Genomic DNA, 21,847 nt, shown 5'->3' on the forward strand with positions numbered 1-21,847 from the left:
CAGCTCAGACTTTTTTTTAACCTCCACCCAGAGCCTGGACTGAAACAGACATGCTTCCGTGTTGTGTTCCCAGGATGAGGGGTGGACAGTTTCTAGTTCTTCCTTTCCCCAAGGACATAACCCTACAAGGGGTGTAGCTAAAGGCCCCACCGTTTGCCGGCTCTACTGTCCCCTTGTGGCCCGAAAATGCGAGTGTCCGGCTGACCTGGATGAGCGCAAACACTGCCATCCAAACTGCTGCCCGAGCAGCCCTGGCTCGTCCTCTCTCCAGTTTCTAATCCCATCTTTCATTTGGATCTTTGGATTTCGCTTGCTTTCTTAGGGGCTCAGCTACACGTTTAAGGGACATTTGTTGTGTATTATGTAGCATTTAAAGGAGTTTGTGGAGGGAATGGTTGTTTTTTAAAAAATATTTTATTTATTTATTCATGAGAGACAGAAAGAGAGAGAGAGGCAGAGACACAGGCAGAGGAAGAAGCAGGCTCCCTTCTGGGAGCCCTTATGCGGGACTGATCCCGGATCCCAACCCCGGGATCACACCCTGAGCCGAAGGCAGCTGCTCAACTGCTGAGCCACCCAGGTATCCCAGGTGGGAAGGGTTTTATGTGCTCTAACCAGCTCCCCCTACACAGTTTAGGAAATGGAGGTCCATGTGGTTCCTCTACATTTCCTTCTTTTTTCTCTTCCTCCATTGGAGATCTCAGACCAAAGACTCCTGCATTCAGAATGTGGATAGGAGTTCCAGACTTGGTTTAGCATTCTTCTTACACTATAAATCCCACCACAGTCTCTGGGATTAAATATTAATTGCCACCACAGTTAATGAGAGAGCACAAGAAGCCACCCTGGAGAGTAGCTTCCAGGGAAAGACCCTAGGTCTTATCCTTGTATTCTAATTTTTGCAGATTCATTTAGGGTGGGAAAAAAATCTTTTTAAAAATTTTTAACTCAAATGATGCCCATTAAGGTTAAATCTCATCCACAGCTTTGAGATTCCCAGCAGTTGGGAAGGCAATCCCTTTTATCAGGCATAATAAAATGAGTGGGAGGGCCTAGTGCACAGAGCTGCTCTTTGATACGGGCTTTGATTCACTTTACATTTATTTGGAATTAAATTCACTCTAACAACCTGATAGTCTTATTTGTCAGAGAGGATTTTTTTTTTTTGGTTCAGGCCAAGAAACCATGCCTTGGGGTATGTTACTTTCATGTAGATTGATTGGAATGATGCAGAGGAACAGTAAAGGAATGGGGGGGGGAGGATTAGGAGCTTTGAATTTGTTAAGTGAGGAATAGAGTGAAGGAGGATGGAATCGATGGAGACTTTCTGTCAAGGAGGTGGAAAGGAAACAGGTTGAAACCTTAGGAGGAGCAAGCTTTCGGATGGTATACTGGTTAGGGGTCTGCTGAAGTCTTATGGCTCTCTCATAAGAGGCAATTTAATAAAATTTAATGTAGAAAAACCAACAAGTGTTGGTGAAGCACCTGGGAGTAGAGTAACCCCCAGATTCTCAGCCCGTGTCCAGAGAGGAAAGGACAGGGAACTGTTACTGCAACCTGGGGAGAGCCTGTAGGAGACAGCTGAGCCCTTCAGTGGGAGAATGCCATCCCTCTGAAACCTTGGCCTTACAGGGAGGGAGCTGGGGCGGTGGGGGGGACAAAACTCAATTCTCCAACACTTTGTTCTCCTCTAGTGCCACCACTGACCTAAGACTAGTGGAGACCAGAGGATAAGAGAGCCCCAATGATGCAGTCCACAGGAGTCAGCCTCCTGGGCCCTGAGCACTGTGGACAGTTCAGAGGATCCGCATGGGGAAGGGGGGGCTGCCCCACCAGCTGGAGGGTGTGGAGGTGAGTGTGGCCACAAGGCAAACACAAAAAGCATTTCACTCTTGGGCTACCTTCCTTTCATTTTTTTTTTTTCTAATCTTGATTTTTCACTGCTTCTGATGACTTTCCATGTCAAAATAGTACCTAAATCATGGTGAAAAGGCCCACTTTGGTAGATTGTCTTCTTGGGGGTGGAAATGCTTTTTCTGTTCCCCGCTTGCCCTTCCGAGCTATACTTTTCAGGGACAGGTGACAAAAATCAAGCCCATCCCCTGGCTGGTTTTCAGCATCTTGAGAAAGCAGTTAGAATGGCATTGAACAACAGGAGCAGTGGTGAGTTACCCTCATGTGGCTTAAAATATCAGGGCAAATCTAGAGTCCTGATTTCCACCCCAGTGGAAATGACAGTCTCCCCAGTCTCCCCAGGCCACCAGGTCTGGTCTACCCTTTCTAATTTAGCCTCTATATCTTCTTTAGGTAGCTATAGGAAAAGAGTAAGGAGAGGAGAAGGAAAAAGTGAAGAAAAGATAGCATGTAGTCTTGCCCTCTTCCTCTCTTAGTCATTGAAATCACACACCACTGATCTTCTTAATGCCTGGGGCCATGAGCACTTGAACCCCAGCAAGGGAAGGCTCCAGAGCCAACCTTGAATCATTTGTTGATTCAATAACCATGGCCTGTAATATTATTCTCAGCATCTTGATGATGACATTACTCATAACGATTGCTATCTTTGTGTGTGAACAGGGCCTGTAGACCAAGGCTAGGCTCATGCTTTCTTTTTAGGCTGTGCATACAAAATCCATTTTCTAGTCTGTGGGAACAGCCACTAATTGAAGCATCTGGTGCCACTTGCAAGCCTGCCTTTTTTGCCCTCTGGCATGTGACTTCCCTTCTGTAAAACTAGTCACCCATTTCCTTTGACAAAATACGAGCTGGTCTTTCTGCCCCTGTCATTTCTCAGCTAATCGTAAATATGATGCCCCAATCCTGGTAACAGTGCAGAACATATAGGCTCTCCCCACAGTAACCAGTGCAGGGTCTTACACGTAGGTACTCAAAAACATCTGTTGGATGAATAAATGAATGTTCTCAGGAGTTGTATTTATGACTCCAAAGTGAAAGGGTATAATAATAATACACCTGAGAATTTAAAAGCAATATTGGGATTATTAATAAAAGTGCCTACCTGTAGGGGTTGTTGAAGATTAAATGAACTAATAATATATGTGAAAATAAAACTTTAAAAGCCCTATACACATATTAAGTATTGCTATTATATATGGATATTGTCAATAACTAGTCTTTCTGTAAAGAATATAACGTTTAGACTCAGAAGATGCTTCCCCCCTTTCCAGTCCTCAATTGTGTAACCTTGGAAAGTCACTCAAGGTTGCTCTCTGAGACTTTTCCCTCTCATCTGTAAAGTGGGGATATTAATATTGTTACTTTTCTTCCGTATAAAACTCTGAGGGTTGTTGAGAAATGCTTTGAAAGTTGTCAAGCCCAATGTAAACATTGGTTTCTGTTTGTTTGTTTGTTTGAGTGATTAGTACACTGTGATCCAGTGGACAGAATGTCAATAGGATACACATATTACTCCAGAGTGGAGGTAAATGTGAAAATACACACTTCTCAAAGAGTGTATCCATCTGGGGTCAAGACCATATGGTTGTTGAAGCTGTGGGCTACTCAAGGGTGGATGCCATAGCCTCACTGCCAAGGTAGATGTCCAGCCAGCCAGGCTGTCAGAATTAAATCTGTGGGAAGCCCCTCCTCGTGGTATCAGGAAACCACTCTCCCATTCAGCTCTTTCCATGACTTCTAATGGATAACAAAGTGGGAAATTTGCATTGCCTGATGAGTTTAACGGTAACGACATTGGACAGAGAATTAGAAGCTGGGTTCAAGACCCAATTGCTGTACTTTCTGGCTGTGTGAACACAGACAAGTCATTTATCATTGCTTAGCTGGAAAGGAGAATAATGAAATCTATCACACAGGACTGCTAGGAGGCTAAAATAAGTTTGTATATGTAATGTCATTCTGTAGATTGCAAAGCACTAAACAAATGCAAGTATTAGTATTCTTCCCAGACATTGAGCGAGATGTTACTGAGCAGTGAAATTTCCTCACATGTAAATAGCAGAAGTAGAGAGGGAAAAAAAGCAGAAGGTCTGGCTACTGCACAAACTGGGATAATCAGCTCCTGAATCATGTAGACTTGGCTAGTCTGGGTCCAACTTAAAGAGCCCTGGTAGCAACTTCAGTGGCTGGAATATGGGGCTTATGAGGGAAAGCCAAAGGGGTTATTTCCTCAAAAGACAAGCTAGATGAAAGGGAACCTGATGATTTCCAAGTAAAGGTGAAGCAGGCAGCTCACTGTGTGCCATTCCACAGAAAACAGGGCTTGCAGGCCACCAGGACCAGGATCTGTTTGGTCAGGAGATGGGAGTTTTCTGTACATTCGATAGAAGGATGGGGCCAGCCAAAGCCAGTGCCAGAGCTGTTGTGACCTGAATATGTACTCGGCCAGACTGCCTCTTCCGACCTGGCCTGGGGGCTTGACACTGTCACGCAGTTTAATCATGTTGAGCAAACATGGGTTGACCCCTAAGACTGAAAGCTTCATCTTTGTGAGATGGCACCTAAAGGGGCCTAGGGGACAGGAACTTTATTTGGACAGGTAGCTCAATCCCACACCTAAACTGTACTTTAATCCCTATATTGGTTACTTGGGACAATTTATGACAGACTTTCATAACCTTAAATTCCAAAACAAAATTTGGAGATAGTTGTCATTTATTCATGCATGCATGAATATGAATATATATATATATATATTTTTTTAACCTATTGAGGCAATACTGGTGACAGTTACTCACTGGCAGAAAACCCAGGGGAGCATGATATAGTCATTTCCATAAGGGAGCGCACTGCATATAGAAGGGAGTTAAGCCGACAAATAACAGGGACAGTAGATGGTGAGAGAAGAAGTGTGAAGAGTGAAACTTGGAGGTTCAGGGGAAGGAGGAGTAATCTCATGTGACAGTGGAGATGAGGGAAACCATTACCAACAAAGTGGCATATGGACCCAGGGCTGAGGATGGGCAGCTTCTGGCAGGATGCATGTGGCAGTGAGCGTAACATGAATTTTTGTGTGGAAGTGAGTATTTGATTTTTTTATTTGTGGTTTTTATTGACCATGTTTTGAATCAAAGTGTAAGCAACTTTGTTAAGAATAGGAATTGTGTATTACACTTCTTTTATGACTGTGCTGCTTCTACCCAGTGTTCTATATATATCTAGAATGAATGTCCCTTCCTTCCGCAATTTCTCCTCAGAGACTCCTCTAACAAAACCCTTCCCCTAGGCTTTTATCTGTCATTTCTGTGTTCAAATCATATCCATCTTGTGAGACCACCTTCCTTTTTTTTGGGGGGGGGGGGGAAGGACTCAACTGCTTTCTAACTCTTATTTAAAAAGCTGAACCACATGTAATTGTTTCTGTAGATCAAAAGTGGTCAAATACTGACAATTTTATATGGTTCACCCTAATGTATTCTCTCCCACTGAATTGGCACTCACTTAGTCCCACTTTGTAGTACTTCCCAGTATTAGAGTTTCAATTACCTTCTTTCTTTCTTTCTTGGCTTTCCCTGTGTCTCCCACCAAATGTAAGCCCCACGAAAGTAAGAAAGGTACTGTCTTCTCTTTACTGTATTCCTAGCTTCTAACAATTGTAGGTGCTCAATATTTGTTTAATGATGAATAAATGCTCTAGGGTTTGGGCATTAAACAGATTTTATCCAGCTGTGAGATTGGGTGAGTCTTTCCAGGTCTCACTGAGCTCCAAAAACTAAGTTATGGGGTGTACTAGGTCAGTGGTTCCCAAAGCTCATCAGAGTGGCTTTTGGAGAGGGTTAAACATACAGATTCCAAGGCCCACTCCAGACCAATGGAATCATAATGGTGAGGAGGGGCCCAGAAACCTTAGATACCTTTGCCTCCCAAGCTGCCTCTTACATAGCCACTGAAACAGCTGTCTGCCTACACTTGGGTACCACCAGTCTCCATGGGGTCATGCGGAGAGGACTGCATCTTGTCTTGCTCACTGCTGGGTTCCTAGTGCATGGCACAATGTCTAACAAACAGTAATGATCAATTGTTGAATGCATGTGGAGGGCTTTTCCATTTCTGAGGGCCATCTCAAGCTGCCAAGGTCCATTAGGTTAGCTGAAAGAGGTCGTACATGGATTGACCTTGAGAGTTTTTGAGGGTCTCCTTGGGCTCCCCAATTCAAGATGCTTGTTTATTTGTGATAGTGTGTGACAAGCCAGGTTTCGCCTCTCTGAGCCTTAGATTCCTCTGTGAAATAAGGGTATTGTGTTCATAAGGACCTCTGGGGTTCTATTGGACTTTACTTTGCTTTCTTCGATGACTCCTTTACTTACTAACTGTGTGACTTCGGGCAAGTGACTTACCTCTTGCTAAAGTAACCCCTTTTCTCTCAGCCCTCACCACAAGATTTTAAGCCCACTGAGAGCAGAGACCTTGCCCATCTCATCGCATCTATCCACAATGCTTAGTGCTTGGTATGTAGTAGTCACTCAGGAAATCATTCTTTGGATGAATAATAGAGACGTTTAAAAAATGCAACAAGAAGATAGAAGCTAGCATACATAACCAAAAATTATATATATTAACCTGAACCCACTGTACTGCTAGTGGAAGTATACGGTCTTACAACAACTTTTCTTTCCTTTTTTTTTTGAATGATAAATTTATTAAGATATAATTAACATATCTTAAAAGTAACCCTTTTAAAGTGTAAAGTAAGTGGTTTTTAGTATTTCACAGAGCTGCACAACCATCACCACTATCTAATTCCAAAACATTTTCACCCCCCGCTCCCAATAACCCCATGTCCATTAGCTGTCACTTTCCCTTTAGTCCTCCCAGCCCCTGGCAATCACTAATCTATTTCTCATCTTTATAGATTTGCCTCTTTTGGACGCATTATATGAATAGAAATGTACTGTATTTGGTCTTTTGTGTCTGCCCTCTTTCACTTACTATAATGTTTCCAAGGTTCATTCATGCTGTGGCATACATCATCAGTCTTCCGTTCCTTTTTATGGTAAATAATATTCCATCGTAATGATATACCACATTGAATTTATCCAATTATCAGTGATAGACATTTAAGTTGTTTCCACGTTTTTCTCAGTTAGGAATAATGGTGCTATGAACATTTGTGTACAAGTTTTTATGAGGACATAAGTTTTCAGTTCTTTTGGGTATATACCTAGGAGTAGTCTTATGACTACTACTTTGACTTTTTGAGTAACTGTCAAAACTGTCACAACTGTCAAACTGTTTTCCAAAGTGGCTGCTCCATTTTGCAATCCCATCAACAGTGTATGAGGGTTTCAATTTCTTCCCATCCTCTCCAGTGTTCACTATTGTCTGTATTTTTTATTTTTGCTATCCCAGTAGATGAGAAGTGCTATCTCATTGTGGGTTTGATTTAAATCCCTCTAATGGCTAAAGATGTTGAGCATCTTGTCATGTGCTTATTGGCCATTTGTATATATTCTTTGGAGAAATGTTACTCAAGTCCTTTGCCTATTTTTTCTCTCAGGATTTTAAAACTTTTATTTGGCAGTGTGGTGTATGGTTTGTCTGGTTCTGGAAGCTTGACTTCATTTAAGACAATTCAGTGCTCTTGGATAGTCTTTGTCTCCTAATCTGAGCTTTAATTGTTCATCTTCAATTTTCCTATATACTCCTATATATTTCATACTGAGCTCTTCGATGGAGCAATCAGGAGTAAAACACTCTGCCTTTTCTCTGCAGCTTGTTAACATTTCTACACCTTCAGAAACCAGTACTTTACCCTTTCTTATCCATCTTCTTTCATAAACATTAGCTCATCATCAGCCTTTCCTGCCCCCTTCACCCATTTCTTTTCTTTTTTTAAATTTTATTTATTTATTCATGACAGACAGGAAGAGAGAGAGGCAGAGACACAGGCAGAGGGAGAAGCAGGCTCCATGCAGGGAGCCTGACATGGGACTTGATCCAGGGTCTCCAAGATCACACCCCAGGCTGAAGGTGGTGCTAAACCGCTGGGCCACCGGGGCTGCCCCCTTCACCCATTTTTAAATTGGATTTTTGTCTTTGATTGTTTAGTTATAAAGGTTTTTTATATATTCTGGATGCTGGTCTCAGTATCAGATATATGATTTGCAAACACTCTCTTCCATTCGGCGGATTGCCTTCCTACTTTCTTGCTGGTGTTCTTTGAAGCACAAAAAGTGTTACATTTTGATGAAGTCCAACTTAGCTACTTTTTAAAATTTTTTTTTAAAGATTTTATTTATTTATTCATGACAGAGAGAGAGAGAGAGAGAGATAGACAGAGGAAGAAGCAGAGGGAGCCTGATGTGGGACTCGATACCGCGTCTCCAGGATCATACCCTGGGCTGAAGGCGGCGCTAAACCGCTGGGCCACTGGGGCTGCCCCCAACTTATCTACTTTTAAAAATTGTGTTTTTGTCCCAAGAAATAATCACTTTATGTAAGGCTACAAAGATTTGCTCCTATATTTTCTTTCAAGACTCTTAAGGCTTTAGCTCTTACATTTAGGTCTATGATTCATTTTGAGTTAGTATTTTTATATAGTGGGTGTGCCTGGCTGGCTCAGTCAGTAGAGCATGCAGCTCGAGTCGTGAGTTCACTGTTGATCTCAGGGTCATGGGTTCAAGCCCCACATAGGGCATAGAGCTTATTTAAAAATAAATAAATAATTATATAAGATTTAAAAAATAATAAAAATTTATATTTGGTTTGAGGTAGAGCCATTTTTTTCTTTTTCTAATTTTTTAATTTTTAATTTTTTTTTTATTTTTGAGAGAGAAAGAGAGAGAGAGAGCTGGGGAGAGAGGTAGGGGCAGAGGGAGAGTGAAAATCTTAGGCAGGCTCCATGCCCAAAGTGGATCCTGATGTAGGGGTCAATCTCAGGACTCTGATATCATGACCTGAGACAAAATCAAGAGTTGGATACTTAACTGACTGAGCCACCCATGTACCCTAAGCCATCTTTCCTTTTATAAAATCTTTTTCTATAGTGAAAAGTAGCACACATATAGAAAAGTACACAAAATAAAAATGTATAGCTAAACAGATGACCATAAAATGAATATCCTGTAACCAATATCCAAGTCAGCAAATAGAATACGATTAGCATTCCAGAAGGTCCCCTTATGCTGCTTCCCAATCAGTATCCTCCCTTCCCCATGAAGTACCTGCTACTGGTTAAGGTAAACTCTTGTTTGCTTTTCTTATTAGTTTTGTTACCTAAACATAGTTTAGTTTAGTATAGTTTACTTTGCTGTATACCATAGTTCCACTTTGCTGATTTTTGAAGCTCATATCAACAGAACTGTACCATCTCTGGCTTTTACTCAACATTATCTTTTTGGGATTCATTCAAGTTTTGCAAGTAACTGTAGCTCATTCATATTTATTGCTGTATGGTATTATTTTGCATGAACATACCATAATCTATTTTTGATGGTCATCGGAATTGTTAACAGTTTGCAGCTTTTATAAATAGTGATGTTATGAACATGATTTTTCTTGTCTCTTGGTGCACTGTGCATGCACATGTATTGAGTGGAATATATACTCTGGAGTGGAATTGTTAGTCACCTGTATGTTTCACCCTTACAGAGAATGACAGCCTGTTTTCCAAGGTGATTATTATCGGTTTAAGCTCTAACCAGCTGTAAATAAGAGTCCTTGTTCCATGTTCTCCCTCACCAATACTTTTTATTGTCAGTTTGTTTGATTACAGCCATCCTGGAGGGTGTTTATTTATTTTTTTTTTAAATTTTTATTTATTTATGATAGTCACAGAGAGAGAGAGAGAGAGAGAGAGGCAGAGACACAGGCAGAGGGAGAAGCAGGCTCCATGCACCGGGAGCCCGATGTGGGATTCGATCCCGGGTCTCCAGGATCGCGCCCTGGGCCAAAGGCAGGCGCCAAACCACTGCGCCACCCAGGGATCCCCTGGAGGGTGTTTAATAGTATTTCATTGTGGTTTTAATTTGCTTTTCCTTGATGACTAATGAGGTTGAGCACCTTTTCTTATGTTTATTGCTCATTTGTGTATTTCTTTGGAGGAATGCCTATTCTAGTCTTTTGTCCATTAAAAAAATTTGGTTCTCTTTTATTTTACTATGTAATTTCTAGGAATTTTAAAATATATTCTAGATGTGACTCCTTTGTCAGTAATATATATTGCAGATATCTTCTTTCATTTTGTGGCTAATTTTTTCAATCTCTTAATGTTGTCATTTTGATGAGCAGGAATTCTTATTTATAATATAGTCTAAAATAATGATCTTTTCTCTCTATGATTAGAGCTTATAGTAGGAAGCTATATTTTAGCTTTAGGTTTAGGAAGTCTTCCCCTATCCTAAGGTCTTATACATATCCTTTCATATTCTTAGAGATTTTATTATTTGGCATTTATTTATTGATATTTTTATTATTTTAAGTAGGCTCCACACCCAGTGTGAAGCCCAACATGGAGCCCAATGTGGGCTTGCGCTCATGACTCTGAGATCAAGACCTAAGGGAGATCAAGAGTCAGTTGCTTAACTGGCTGAGACACCAAGGTGCCCTCTTATTTGTCTGATACATTCAGATTTACAATCTACCTGGATTTTTGTGTATGATGTGGGTAGGGGTTAAGTTTAATTTCTTAAAATAATGATATCCAGTCATCCTGGCACAACTTATTGCAAACACCTTTCTTTCCCAATTGCCCTGAAATGCCTATGGTATTAAAGTCATATGTTTATTATCCTTTGGTCTGTGTCTGAGCTGCTTATTATTTCATTGATCTCTTTGTCTCTCCTATACATTTCCACTGGAGTGGAGAAGAAGCGTTAGAATTTTGATTGAGATGATGCTAAATCTATAGATGAGGGAGAATTTACAACTTTATCATAATATATTCCCCCATTTATTTAGATCATCTTTGATTTTTCTCAAAAATAATTTAAAGCTTTCTGTGTAGGTAGGGGCACCTGGGCGGCTTAGTCAGTTAAACATCAGACTATTTATTTATTTATTTATTTATTTATAGATAGAGAACACAAGCAGGGGGAGCAGCAGAGCAACAGAGGGAGGAGAAGCAGCTCCGCACTGGGATTGTGGGGCAATCCCAGGACCCTGACATCATGACCTGAGCCAAGGCAGATGCCTAACCGACTAAGCCACCCCAAGCATCAGACTCTTGATTTTGGCTCAGGTCAGGATTGGGGGTTGTGAGACTGAGCTCCATGTCAGGCTCTGTGCTCAGTGTGGAGTCTGCTTGGGATTCTCTCTCCCTCTGCCCCTGCCCCTCCCCTGCTTGCTCTCTCTCTAAAAATAAATAGATAAAATCTGAAAAAAGAAAAGAAAAGAAAGTTATCTGTGTAGAGGTTTTGTTTTGTTTTTTTTTTTTTTTTTTTAAGATTTTATCTATCTATTCATGAGAGAGAGAGAGAGAGGGGAAGAGATACAGGCAGAGGGAGAAGCAGGCTCCATGCAGGGAGCCTTGACGTGGGACTTGATCTCTGGTCTCCAGGATAAGGCCCTGAACTGAAGGCAGTGCTAAACCGCTGAGACACCCGGGCTGCCCTGTGTAGAGGTTTTCACATATTTTATTGAGTTTGTTCTTATATATTGGATATTTTTAGTTTTTATATTATCTTAAATGGTATTTTAAATATTTCATTTTCTAATTCTTGTTAGGTTTTAGTATATAAAAACAGTTGATCTTTGTTAGACATTAAGCTTATTTCTGGTTATTTTGCTAAACTTGCTTATTAGTTCTAAGTTTTTATATATTAAAATATGTCCTATGAAACTAATGATGCTTTTATATCTTACTTTCTAATCCCTATACATATCTTTTGAGGGATGAACAATTTTTATATGGCTCAGATCAGGAGTCTGAGTCCTGAGGACATCTGTTCATTTGTTGGTGTTCTTCCTCGTATTCTCTTTGGCCTGTTGGAGTGAATCCTCCCTATAGTAAATCATGGCCTCATTCTACTTCTAATCCGGAGTGGCTGTCAAAGCCTGGTACTTCTGGCCAACCTCATAAGTCTGTGCCTCAAGTGGACAAACTTATATGTGGGCTTCAGACACACAAATTTGAGGAGAAATAGTCACTTCCTCTTTCTTGCCAAACATCTTGAGGTGCTCTAAAGTGACTAGCAATGATTGGTCTTGTGGGGTAGCATGCATTGTACATTCTACCTGAAAATATGCTTAGAGACCTGGAAATGGTAGAGACCATGGGATGAGTTGGTGCTTTTGTGCTTGTGGAAGAAGGCCAAAGCCTGGTACCTCCACTTAATTCTGTAGAAGTTGCCAGAAATGCTGTTGTCCTTATAGTACATGACTACCACTTTCCAGTCCAGTTCTACTTGCCTAGTCACTCTGGTCCTCAGGTGACCCTATAGGTGGTGTTAATCACTGGTTACCAGGACTGTACCTCTGCTGACTTTGGCAATTGCTTTGGAAAATTAATCCCTATACTTTAAAATTCTTTTTCTTGTCTTATTGTACTAGCTGGAACCCTAGTGTGATGTTGAAAAGGAGTGGTGAGAACAGACATTCTTGTTTCCTTTTTTTTTTTTAAGATTTTATTTGTTTATTCATGAGAGACATAGAGAGAAGGCAGAGACACAGGCAGAGGGAGAAGCAGGCTCTCTGCAGGGGGCCTGTTGTGGGACTTGATTCTGGAACTCCAGGATCACTCCCTGAGCCAAGGCAGACACTCAACCTCTGAGCCACCCACGCGTCCCAAAGAAGTCTCTTTCTATTCATAGTTTATTGAGGAATTTTCTTCATGAATAGTTGTAGAACATTGTAATATTCTTTTTCTTACTCCTTTGAAATGATTTATTTATTCTTTCTGTCAATATGATTAATTACATTTGTTGATTTCTGTGTCAAACTATCCAATTTTTTTATGGTCTACTATTCTTGCTATATTCTGTTGAATTTGTTTGGCTAATATTGTTTAAGATTTTTTAATAGACTTTATTTTTCAGAGCACTTTTAGGTTACAGCAAAATTGAGAGGATGGTACAGAACTTCCCCTAGATTCCCTGCCTCTACACATGTATAGCCTTGTCCATTATCAACATCCCTTAACAGAGTAGTCTGTTTGTCAAAACTGATGAGTCTACACTGACACAACATTATCACCCATAGTGTACATTAGGATTCACTCCAGGTGTTGTAAATTCCATAGGTTTAGACAAATTTAAAATGAAATGTATCCATCATTAGAGTATCATACAGAATAGTTTTAGTACCTTAGAAATCTTTTGTGCTTTACCAATCCATCCCTCTCTCTACTAACCTCTGGCAACCACTGATCTTTTTACTGTCTCCACAGTTTTGCCTTTTACAGAATGTCATATAGTTGGAATCATAGAGTATGTAGCCTTTCAGGTTGGCTTCTTTCACTTAGTAATGTGCATTTAATATTCCTCCATATCTATTCATGCTTGATAGCTCATTTCTTTTTAGTGCTGAATAATATCCCATTGTGCAGATACATTACAGTTTACCTATGCATTCACCTACTAAAAGACATCTTGGTTGCTTATAGGTCTTGGCAATTATGAGCAAAGCTATAAACACCTGTGTGCAGATTTTTGCATGGACATAAATTTTCAAGTCCTTTGAGTAGATATCAAGAGTGTGATTACTGGGTCATATGTTAAGAGTACGTTACTTTGTAAGAAACCACCAAACTATCTTCTAAAGTGGCCATACCAGTTTTCATTCCCATTCTTGTTGCTCTACATTTTTGTCAGCATTTGGCATATTTTGGATTTTTAAGCCCCATTGTTTTACTCAGTCAACATTTATATGCCTACATATTTTCTTCCCTTTTGTTCTTCATACCTTTGTGCCTCTCTGAGCTTACATTGGGGGATCATTTTCTTTTTGCTTAAAGAATACCCTTTAATATGAGTTGACTGTCAAAAATATCTCACATTTCTTTTTCTTTCTTTGTCTTTCCTTTTTTTGGGAATGTCTTTATTTTTCTTTCATTCTTTGGCCTTCGGAGTATGTTTTTCCCACAAGTGGGGAAAGTATAAAGTGTCAGGAAGTTAACCCAGGAACAATCCTCAACCATTGAGGGATGGAGTTGATGGATAAATACCTCCAGCTTCCTCCCGACTAAGTGAGATAATTTTGAGATGTGTCCCCTCACAGTCTCTCAGATGGTCCCCAGTGGGATTGCATTCCAGTTGCCCACAGTGTTAAAACATGCATTAGCCCATCTTTTATGCAGCTTTTCCTCTTTCTTTTCTCATTTCTCCATTCATTTGTTTTCAAAGGGAGAATTAGTCCAAATTTTTAGAAAAGAGCCCTCCCTCCCCCAGTCTTCTTTTCTAGGCTTATATTGTACTTGGCTACTTCAAAGAGGTTCTGCTTGAACCCTGCTTATCTCCATTCTGTATCTGTATTCTCTCCTGCCCTGTCTGTGTGATGGGCTTGCACAACTCTGTGCCTTTATTCTGGTTTTTCTCTGTGCAGAGTATGATTGATCCTCCCAAGTATTGGGGGTCTGGAAAAGGAAAATTCTCCTTAACAAGCCAGCCTGGGACAACAAAAAGTCTGCAATTCCAAGATGGTCATCAAAGACTAAATGTGCAGTTCAAAAGGGCTGCCTAGAGTGAGAAGATGGGCCTTTAACCAGGAGAGTCTCAGAACTTGGCAACTAGGGGTGGATTAATCAAGGAAACAAGGTATAAAACGATGAAGAAAGACAGTTTTGGAAGAAAGAAGCAATATATAGGTGTATTGTGGAGTTTGTTCAGGGGGCAAATATAAAGTGCTTAAGTTTAAGCTAGATATTCTATTTGCTCTGAACATTCTTGAAATCTCAGCTTAAATGACTTTTCTTAATTGTCTTGGCTTGAATCACTTCCTCTGTTAACTTCCATAGCACTCTTATTGCATTCATCATATCACATTTTTCCTAGGGCTTTGAATAATCTGTTCCTTTTAAATTATTAACTAGATGGCAGCTATGGTATAGTGGTAAGAGTGGAGTGAGATGGAGTGAGATGACCTGGGTTTCAGTCTCAGCTTCAACACTTACCTAAAGTGTTTGAGCCTCAGTGTTCTCATCTACATAATGGGGATAATATTAATTACCCCATTGTGTAATTTGAGTATTAAAAGAAATAAATATATAAAGTGGTACATAGTGAGCACTGTTGACACATTAAAGTTCCCATTTGCTGAGCCTACCAAGTGTTATGAACTGCTCCAGGTACTTGACAAACATTATCTTATTTAGACCTCACTTTGCCCTATGTAGATCTGTAACTATGGAATGTTTCACAAATGAGAGAAAAGATACTATGATAGGCTAAATAATTTAATCAAGATCACATAGTTAAGTAGCAGAAACAGGACAGAAATCCAGTTCTGTCTGACTCTAAAGCTAGCAATGTCCATTGGTCTACCCTGTTTCCCTATGGCTTGCGAGGACTAAATACCAGCCCTGAAATCACTTTTTAGTCTAAACTAATCTGGGCCAATTTTGGAGCTGGCGACCTACAAAACTGTTCCATTATCTGTCTCAAGGGGGTACCTGCTTCATCCTGATTTATAAATAAATGTTCATATATTTTGCCCAAAAGAACTTCCTAAGCAAAGATGTGTGTGCATATGTAATGCATCAACAGAAGAAAAGCGATATTTAACATTAAGAACGTTTCCCAGGACTTCTGATTTAACAAACATCCACACAAACTGGAGAAGCAGCTTAATTTTCACTCTTTGCTTTGAAAGGGGTACTTGATTTTTTTGAAGGAGCCATGGAAGCCTTTGAGAAGAAAGCTATGAACTGGTTCTCTAGAAAAAAAAAAAAAAAAAAGGAATTCCTTAGAAAAAAGATCCATTCAAGAAATTGCCGGTTTGATCCCACTGACCATGAGTTGAAGAACGCCTTTGTAGAAGAGATATATCATCTTTCATTTCAAAGTAGTTAAAAAAACCCCCATGAATTATTTAAAGCAGGAAATTAGCGGAAATTTCCACATTTTGTCTTTGTGCAGGTGTGTGACGTGTTGCCGGGAACACTGGGGAGACTGGGGTGATAAAAGAAGTTGCTGCAAAGTCAGCTCTCCGATCCTGCGATAGGACCTTCTGGAAAGGTCCTTACATAACTACCTTCTCCAATACTAGGCTGTGTATTTCTCGCCCCTTAAGTGATTTTGCACTTCCACTTTAAATATAACTGCGGGAGAAGGGCGAGATACAACAACAAAAAACCCCTAAAGATCCGCAGGATGATTAGGACCGCCCCAGGGAAATCAGAGCGAGGAGCGCAGAGCCCCTGTTCCTTCCCACGTCCCCGGGGACACACACTCAGCCTCCCTCGCAGACTCCTTCCCCGCCCCGGCGGGCTCCCCCGCGCCGCCTCCTTCCCTAACACGTGCTCTCCGGAACACTCATTCGGGAGCGCTCCCGCCCCCCGGGGGGCTGGGCTCGGGGCCGAACCGACCAATCGGCGCGCGCCTTACAGCGCCGTGGCCCGACGACGTTGAGCCGCCCAATCGGAAGGGCCTTAGCGCCCGTTTCCCGGAGCCCCGCCCCCTCGCAGCCGTGCCCCCGCCCGCCGGTCTCCTCCCTCCTTCTCCTCCTCCCGTTCGCCCCTCCCCCGCCGCTCGGGAGCGGAGCCTGCGAGACGGAGAAACTGGGGCAGAAGTGAAGATGGCGGCGACGGTGCTGGCGGCGGCGGCGGCGGCTCCTCGCCAGTGACGCGCGGTGCGGGCTCATCTCCCTCCCCACCTCCCTAGTCCGGACCCCGTCCGCCGCCGGGACCACACCGTCCCCGCAGCCCGCAGCCTGCCCCTCTCCGCCCTCCCCAGGCGCCCCCTCTCCCGACGCCCGGCCGCCGCTGGCGGCGGCGCGCCCCGAGTCCCGGCCGCCGGCCTTGCACTCCCGCGCGCTGTCGCCGGGGGAGCGGGTGGCGTGTTGATCCGCCCCTGCTCGCCCCGCCGGACCGCCGGGCCGCGGACACACGCCCGGCAGGGAGGCGGTGGCGGCCCCTGCGCATTCGCTTCCCTCCATTGGGGACTGGGAGGCGGCGGCGGCGGCAGTGGGTTTCGGGGAGGGGAAGGGGGCTCGGAGGGGGGTGGGCGAGAGCGGGGGGCGCCGTCCTCGGGAGGAGGACGAGAAGGAAGCACCATGACGTCCATCCATTTCGTGGTTCACCCGCTGCCGGGCACCGAGGACCAGCTCAATGACAGGTAATGGGGCCGGCGGGCTGGCGGGCGGGGGGAGGGGCGCCTCCCCGCCCTCCCCTCCCCCACGAGGCCGCGCCGGGGCGGGCGCCCGTGTTTACGCGCGGGCCGGCCGGCGCGGGGGGGGCCTCACCGCCCCCGGCTAGGCCCCTTCCGGGGCAAACTTCTGGTCCCGGGGGTCCGGGGCCGCGGGGGGAGCGCGGTGGAGACGGTGCCCGCGGTGTGGACGGGAAGGCGCGCTGCGACCTCCTCCTTCCCCCCTCCCCGCCCCGTCTCCCTCGGAGGAGCCGCGTTGAACTCGGCGGAGATGATTGCGGGGGGGGATCAGGCTCCCGGGGTGGGGGGCGGGCTGTAATTACCGCCCGGCCCAGGCCCGAGGAATCCATATTAGTCAAAGTTGAATTGAGACAGACAATGCGGATGGGGGATGGTGGAGGTAAAAAGAGAGGGAAGAAGAGAAGCGGGGCGAGGGGCACGGGGGTAGACCGGGCTCGCCCGGACCCCCGGGAGCTGTGTCCGGTGGGATAGTCTGGACCTGGCAAGTCTGGAGATCCCTGGGGAGGGGGAGGCTGATTCCCGGCAGATCGCGTCGGGGGGGGGGGGGCGGTATGGAAGCGCCATGATTATTGTTATTATTATTAAATTTGAGCTCCTGCAGTGAGGTTTGCCTGCCCGGGGAGGGGATGAATTCAGGCGGGGGTGGGGAAACGGATTGGATTCCCTTTGCTCTCCTTCTTCCGTAATGGGGCTGGTGAGCTCCTTCTCCCAGCTCCTATGGTGCGAGCTTTTTTGTTTCCTTTTTTATTCTAATGATAGTGTTTTCCTGAGTTGTAATTTGACAGCTGAAAACCGTGCGTAGAGTCAAAGGAAAACTCTTACGTTTGCAGTTCGCAATGCTGCTTTCTTAACAAGCTGTAAATTTCTGGGATGGGTTTGCTATGGGCGGAGGAGGAATTATGATTTTTTTTTTTCGTCTTTAATAAGAAGAAGAAGGCTATTTTGGCTGTGGATTCCTCCCTTTGCCTCCTCCACTGTTCCTGCCAGTTTAGGATATTGAATTGCAGGGCCGCATGCTCTCAGGGAACTAAGATAAAGCAGGAAAAGTTCCTTCACTGTTGCAAAACAGACATGGAGAAGGTTGAGGGAGGCCTCCATTAAAGTAAGTCTTAGAATTTAGGACTCCGATCTAATGATGGGCTGAATATTTAAAGGAGCCAGAAAGTGGGGCATTTTAAGCCTTCCTCCCCCACAATGATCTAGCTGCTTTCTATTTCTTTTGAGTATAAATGGCCATCTGGACCCAAGTTTAGAAGTTAGATAGGATTTTTGCTAAGTGACCGGGTGACATAAGTTGCATGACGTTGTTTGTCATGCGCTTCCCGGAGGGAGGAAGAGGCCTAACTTTCTGCTTAGACACTGGCCTTGGTCTCCGAGTATCTATCCGCCTCAGGTGGGGCGGAGAGCTGCTCAGTCCGAAAGCTGGGGGCTTAGTTTGTGGCACTGGTTCAGATTTGTCTAATCTTTGCTGTAGCCAAATTGTATTTAACATGTTTGTGAAACTTTCGAAATACTTGCTGAAAATACTGAAATAAATTTTGTCATTTATTTTCTTTGTTATGTAATCCTAATTCTGATTTTACTTCATTAGAGATAGAGATCTTTAAGACTTGAACATAAAGATTTTTTGGGTAAATTTTGGAACCGGGGTATTAGTGAGGATAGCTCTACTGTCATTCATAGAACCAAGTTGGTAGGGCTTGTGGTGTAACTTGCCTTGTAATTTAGGACATTGCACCAGTCAGGAGAGAGGGTAGGCCATGCTTTCTGTATTAGTCCTGCTTGATACCAAGAATCCTGACTGGCTTACTCAGTTGACTATGCCAAAACCTATTTTGTCTTGGACATTTTGATTCTTTTTTGTACATTGCTTTTACTTTAGCTTGTCTGAGAAATTTACAAGTAATGTATCCTTTTTTAAGCTACCTTTTCTTTAATTTCTAGTGTAAACAAGTAATCAGTTTTGTTTTTGAATCCCACAGGGTCAGTATACAATACTAAGAATATTTAGACCATTTTGAGTTTTTATGGACTAGAAGTGAGTGATTCAGATTATAAAACGTGTGCATCGAGGTGGCAGATATTTGAGAAAATAGTGCTGTAGGTCAAATTTTGGGGACCTGTAGTTAAGCTGGTAGCATAAAGAATGGTCTGTTGAGATTTGTGAGGACAGCATTGAGATAGTCATGCACCCTGTTTTGATGTAGCTGACTTACAGTGGAACTATTCTGTGTCTCCCCTCCAAAGGGAAAGATCCTCTTTGCATACCTCCTTGCAGAGTAATAGGATCAACCTATTGCTGCATTGCTTGACAAAAATCTGTTTACAAAACAGACTGGCTTCTGGAGCTCCTTAACCAGAACAAAAAGTCCAGAATATTTTCATCTTCACATTAAAAAAAAAAAAAAAAAAACTACCAAGATTTAGTAAGTTTTGGTAATAGAAACTATAAACTATAGCTTGACTTATATAAGAAATGTGTCTGTGCCAGAAATGAAATGATAAATGATGTTTTCGGATGAAAAATGGTATAAATAAGTAGACTTTATTCTTTACATGAAAAGCAGTAAGATTGGAAAGGCAGTATGGTATAAATTGGCGAGTAAAAGAAAACTTAAGGGGCCTTAAAAAAGTATTTTCTTCTGCAAATAAGTTTTCTTTTTAAAATAGTCACTTCCTGTTAAAAGTCAGTTTATTTTGTTCAGTGTAGTGGTGTGATGTCACAAATACCTAAAATGTACTTAGCATAAAAAATTTGTTTTTTTGTGTGTGTGTTTTCATTTTGTGTGTGTGTGTGTGTTTAAACTTGCTAATTCTGTAATAGTCTTTGTATATTGGGTTAAAATCCTTAATCTTTGCCCTGGGAGTCCCAATAATAATGAATACAGTTGATGCATATGGGTGGGGGTGGCTTGGGCAAAGGAGAGGAATTCAGAGAGCCTACAGTGATGATTGTGGCTTCCCAGAATGATTATAAGGTCCCTGTTGCTGAGTGGCTGGCCCTATGCAAATATTCGCTGTGTTGAGTTGAATTTATTGAATTGAAACCATCCCTGCTCTCAGATACTTTAGTGACATTCTGATTTTCTTTCTAGTGAATTTTTTGAGTTAGTACTATGCTCCTGCTTGAATCATTGTCTCAGAGAAACAGGAAAAGGATACCAAGAACATGGTTCTGCTGTGGAGATTGAGGGAAGAGTTGGAAAGTGCCAAAGAAGTCTAGTAGTTGGGCCTTTTCACTAATGAGCTGAGAAAACAAGGCCCAGAGATCTGTGGAATTTATCCAGGGGTGGACTGATAAATGGGGTCCATGTTATGGGTCACCCCCCCCCCCCCCCCCCCCCCCCCGCCCAAGTCCAGGTCTCTTTCTGCTATTCCACGTGGCTTGTATTCTGAGGTAGTCCTGCCTTTTGAGGTTTCACAGCCTTTAGAGTGGCCACCTGTCTTATTAGAGTTCTGATTTCCCCTTCCCCCAACTCCTCCTTCCACTTAGGTCTTTTGTCCTGAGACTGACCCTCTTAACCCTTTCCTAGAACTGGCCTAGGAGAGGCCTTTTTAAGGTGATGTGGGTATGCCGTGACTTGTTCCTGTCCTGAATTATTCCTTCAGGTGCAGGTTGGTTACAATAGGAACCAGTTCTCATTGTTTGTCTTTATGTGGAATATTCCTGTGAGCTTTGCTTTTAAAGTGTTGTGCATTCAAATAGTCTGTGCTGAGATTGTCATATCAAAAGGGTTTTTCTCTAAGGAGCTTCCCTTTAGGTGCTGTAGGGCTACCAGGTAAGATAATATAGAGAGGAGTTAGAGATTTGGAATTTCTAAATCTGGGCTTGTCTCAGTCCTGCTGTTTATTAACTGTGTGCTGGTAGGCGAGTCATGAACCACTTAGAGCCTTACTCCCTTGTCTCTCCCCCACTCCTCCCCACCTCAGTCTCTAAATCAGGCATAGTACCTATCTCAAGGTTGGTAGGTAACAATGGAGATAGTGGGTAGGAAAACACAAATATTATAATGTGGAAAATAGGAAGAGGTGGTTAATATAACTGCTTTTATGTGTTGTCTGATTTTCAAATCAAGACGCAGGAAATCAAAGAGGTTGCTCTAGTAGAATATCCTTACCATTGAGTGCAAAATCCAGACTCTTAGTCTTAGATCAGTGATTCTCAACTGGGTACGGTTTTGCTCCCTCTTCCAGGGTATATTTGGTAGTGTTTGGAGATACTTTTTTGATTGTCACAGCTGGAGCATTGCTACTGGCCTCTCTCTAGTGGATAGGGAGCTGCTGAATATCCTACAATGCATAGTATAGCTCCCATACAAAAGAATTATCCTATCCAAAATTCTGGTTGTGCTGGGGTCGAAAAACTCTGTCCTAGCTTATCTTGAATACACATAGATGTAAAAATAAATGGAAGTGACTTTTATGAAGAAAAATTCCAGCAATATAAGTTGTTAGTTTCATGTGACTATTTAAAATTAGAATTAAAAAGTCAATTCCTTGGCAACAGTAGCCACATTCATGTGCTCTGTAGCCACATGTAGCTAGTGGTCAGTGTATAGGACAGTACAGATGCCGATCAGTGCCATCATCACTAAAAGTTGTGTTGGACAACA

The 21,847-nt window shown here is 42.7% G+C and overlaps 1 protein-coding gene across 6 annotated transcripts in view; it reads left to right on the top strand.

The window, feature by feature from the left end:
- The first annotated feature begins 16,891 nt into the window (after window positions 1–16,891).
- The window catches only part of UBR5 (ubiquitin protein ligase E3 component n-recognin 5), a 136,597-nt gene continuing 131,641 nt past the window's right edge, over window positions 16,892–21,847 (top strand). The window contains exon 1 of one of the 6 annotated variants that reach the window (XM_041768513.1): window positions 16,892–17,183. In XM_041768513.1, the coding sequence (XP_041624447.1) occupies window positions 17,122–17,183 (62 nt within the window). In that variant the 5' untranslated portion in view covers window positions 16,892–17,121. The remainder of the gene's footprint in view (window positions 17,184–21,847) is intronic. The other 5 variants (XM_041768517.1, XM_041768512.1, XM_041768515.1 and 2 more) reach the window with 5 other exon arrangements.

The sequence above is a fragment of the Vulpes lagopus genome, chromosome 9, assembly GCF_018345385.1.
Source record: "Vulpes lagopus strain Blue_001 chromosome 9, ASM1834538v1, whole genome shotgun sequence".
NCBI classification, from domain to species: domain Eukaryota; kingdom Metazoa; phylum Chordata; class Mammalia; order Carnivora; family Canidae; genus Vulpes; species Vulpes lagopus.